This window comes from Brachionichthys hirsutus, chromosome 17 (genome assembly GCF_040956055.1).
Source record: "Brachionichthys hirsutus isolate HB-005 chromosome 17, CSIRO-AGI_Bhir_v1, whole genome shotgun sequence".
NCBI classification, from domain to species: Eukaryota; Metazoa; Chordata; class Actinopteri; order Lophiiformes; family Brachionichthyidae; genus Brachionichthys; species Brachionichthys hirsutus.
Genome location: NC_090913.1, coordinates 7,351,055 through 7,353,061, shown reverse-complemented (window position 1 = coordinate 7,353,061; position 2,007 = coordinate 7,351,055). Strand labels below are relative to the sequence as shown.

At 41.1% G+C, this 2,007-nt stretch overlaps 1 protein-coding gene across 1 annotated transcript; it reads right to left on the bottom strand.

Moving 5' to 3' along the window:
• Window positions 1-691: 691 nt before the first annotated feature.
• On the bottom strand, window positions 692-1,309 carry LOC137906734 (zinc finger protein 121-like). The gene has a single exon (XM_068751022.1). It carries the CDS (start codon window positions 1,307-1,309, stop codon window positions 692-694), a length of 618 nt encoding a protein of 205 aa, XP_068607123.1.
• Between the last annotated feature and the right edge of the window lie 698 nt (window positions 1,310-2,007).

The window sequence follows — 2,007 nt, the reverse complement described above, 5'->3', positions numbered from 1 at the left end:
GCTCCTCAATTCTCAGAGAAGCAGTCTCCACATCCCCACATTTGCAGATAAGCATAGTTACGTACGCATTTTCACAGACGAGAACAACATCACTTTCACACACAGCCCAATGGTTGATTAAAGTATTCAGTCAGAATAGAAGAGATTTCCACACTTTAGATTATACCCAGCATAATGACTACGTTTGCTGATAGTAGATATAGCAATGTATGATTTTATGATAACTTATATACATTGCTCTGACACCAACACAAGTGTGTTCTGGTACTATACTCGGAGATGCCAAAATAAAGTACCGAAGAGGACGAGGGGAAATGCCGTTCTTTAACAAGTTATTTCTAGTTGTCTTTTAGTTCTCAGAACAAAAGGTTCACTAAACTTATTAAAAACGGAACTCATGAATCAGTAATCGACACGACCAGCATTAAAGAAATAAAATATTTGCATGGATGAAAATAGTAACAAATTTTTTTTGGGTCATTTCAAAAATTGCATTCATTTATTTTCTGATTGATTGTAAACTGCGTGTTTCACCGTGAGCCACAGAAACTGAACTGTTTCCTAAAAAGGATCTTCTGCATTTACCGGTAGTCAAATCATAAATACAATATATTTTTTCAAAACAAATCTTTAAACTCCACCGGTCCTCGCCAGCGTGGGCACAGCTTCTGTAGTGTTTCCCCCCGCTCGACTAATTTAAGGCTTCCGTGTGGGTTCTCATGTGGATTGTCAACGATCTAGTGTGTCTGAAACGTTCCCCACATGTTCTACACCTATAAGGCTTCTCATCCGTGTGGGTTCTCATGTGGACCATCAACGCCCCACTCAGTCTGAAATGCTTCCCACACATTTTACACCTGTAAGGCTTCTCATCTGTGTGGATTCTCATGTGGTCTGACAACAAACTAGTCCGACTGAAATGTTTCCCGCACGCTTCACAGCTGTACGGCTTCTCGTCTGTGTGGATTCTCATGTGGTCTGACAACAAACTAGTCCGACTGAAACGTTTCCCGCATGCTTCACAGCTGTACGGCTTCTCATCCGTGTGGGTTCTCATGTGGACTGTCAGATGAGTATTCCGTCTGAAATGTTTGCCGCATGTTTTACAGCTGTAAGGCTTCTCATCCGTGTGGGTTCTCATGTGAACTTTCAACGGACCACTCAGTCTGAAATGTTTCCCGCACGTTTTACACTCGAAAGGCTTCTCATCATTGTGGGTTCTCATGTGGCCCGACAACGAACTGGCCCGTTTGAAATGTTTCCCGCACGCTTCACAGCTGTACGGCTTCTCATCTGTGTGGATTCTCATGTGGCCTGTCAGGTGAGTGTTCCGCCTGAAATGTTTCCCACACGTTTCACAACCGTAAGGCTTGTCATCTGTGTGGATTCTCTTGTGTTTTACATAGTATGCATTTTTTGTAAAGGTTTTGCCACATATTGGGCAAACATATGGCCCCTCCTTTGATGTTCTGGCTGCTGCGGGATTGAGGTGTGGGCTCCAAGTCAACATCCTCTTCAGATGTCTCACTTGTCTTATCGTGGCTTGCAGATGCACGACGGCTGCTAGATAAGAGCAGCTGATCAATGTCTGCTGCTCCGACCACAGAGCTAATAACTGGCATGTTACCTCCAGACTCATCAAAAGCAACGCCACTGTTGCTTTTATACACCCATTTTACATTGATTAATGTTTGTTTAATATGTATTTTTTGTTTATATGATTCATATTGATTTGTTATTATCTGTTAAAGCACTTTGGGAATTTTATTTCTAAAAAAGTGCTATATAAATAAAGCTTATTATTATTATTATTATATTATTATTATCTTCCTCAGATTTCAGGTACAGAGTCTGATCGTTGCTGCTGTCGTTTTCTTCACAAGAAGAACTAGACATTGAAGTTTCAGTCTCCTGCTTCGGTCCGAGCCGCTGCATATGAGCGCTGCATACAAATATTATGTATTTTACATGTTCGTATTTTCATTTGAATAATGTAGATACTAGTTA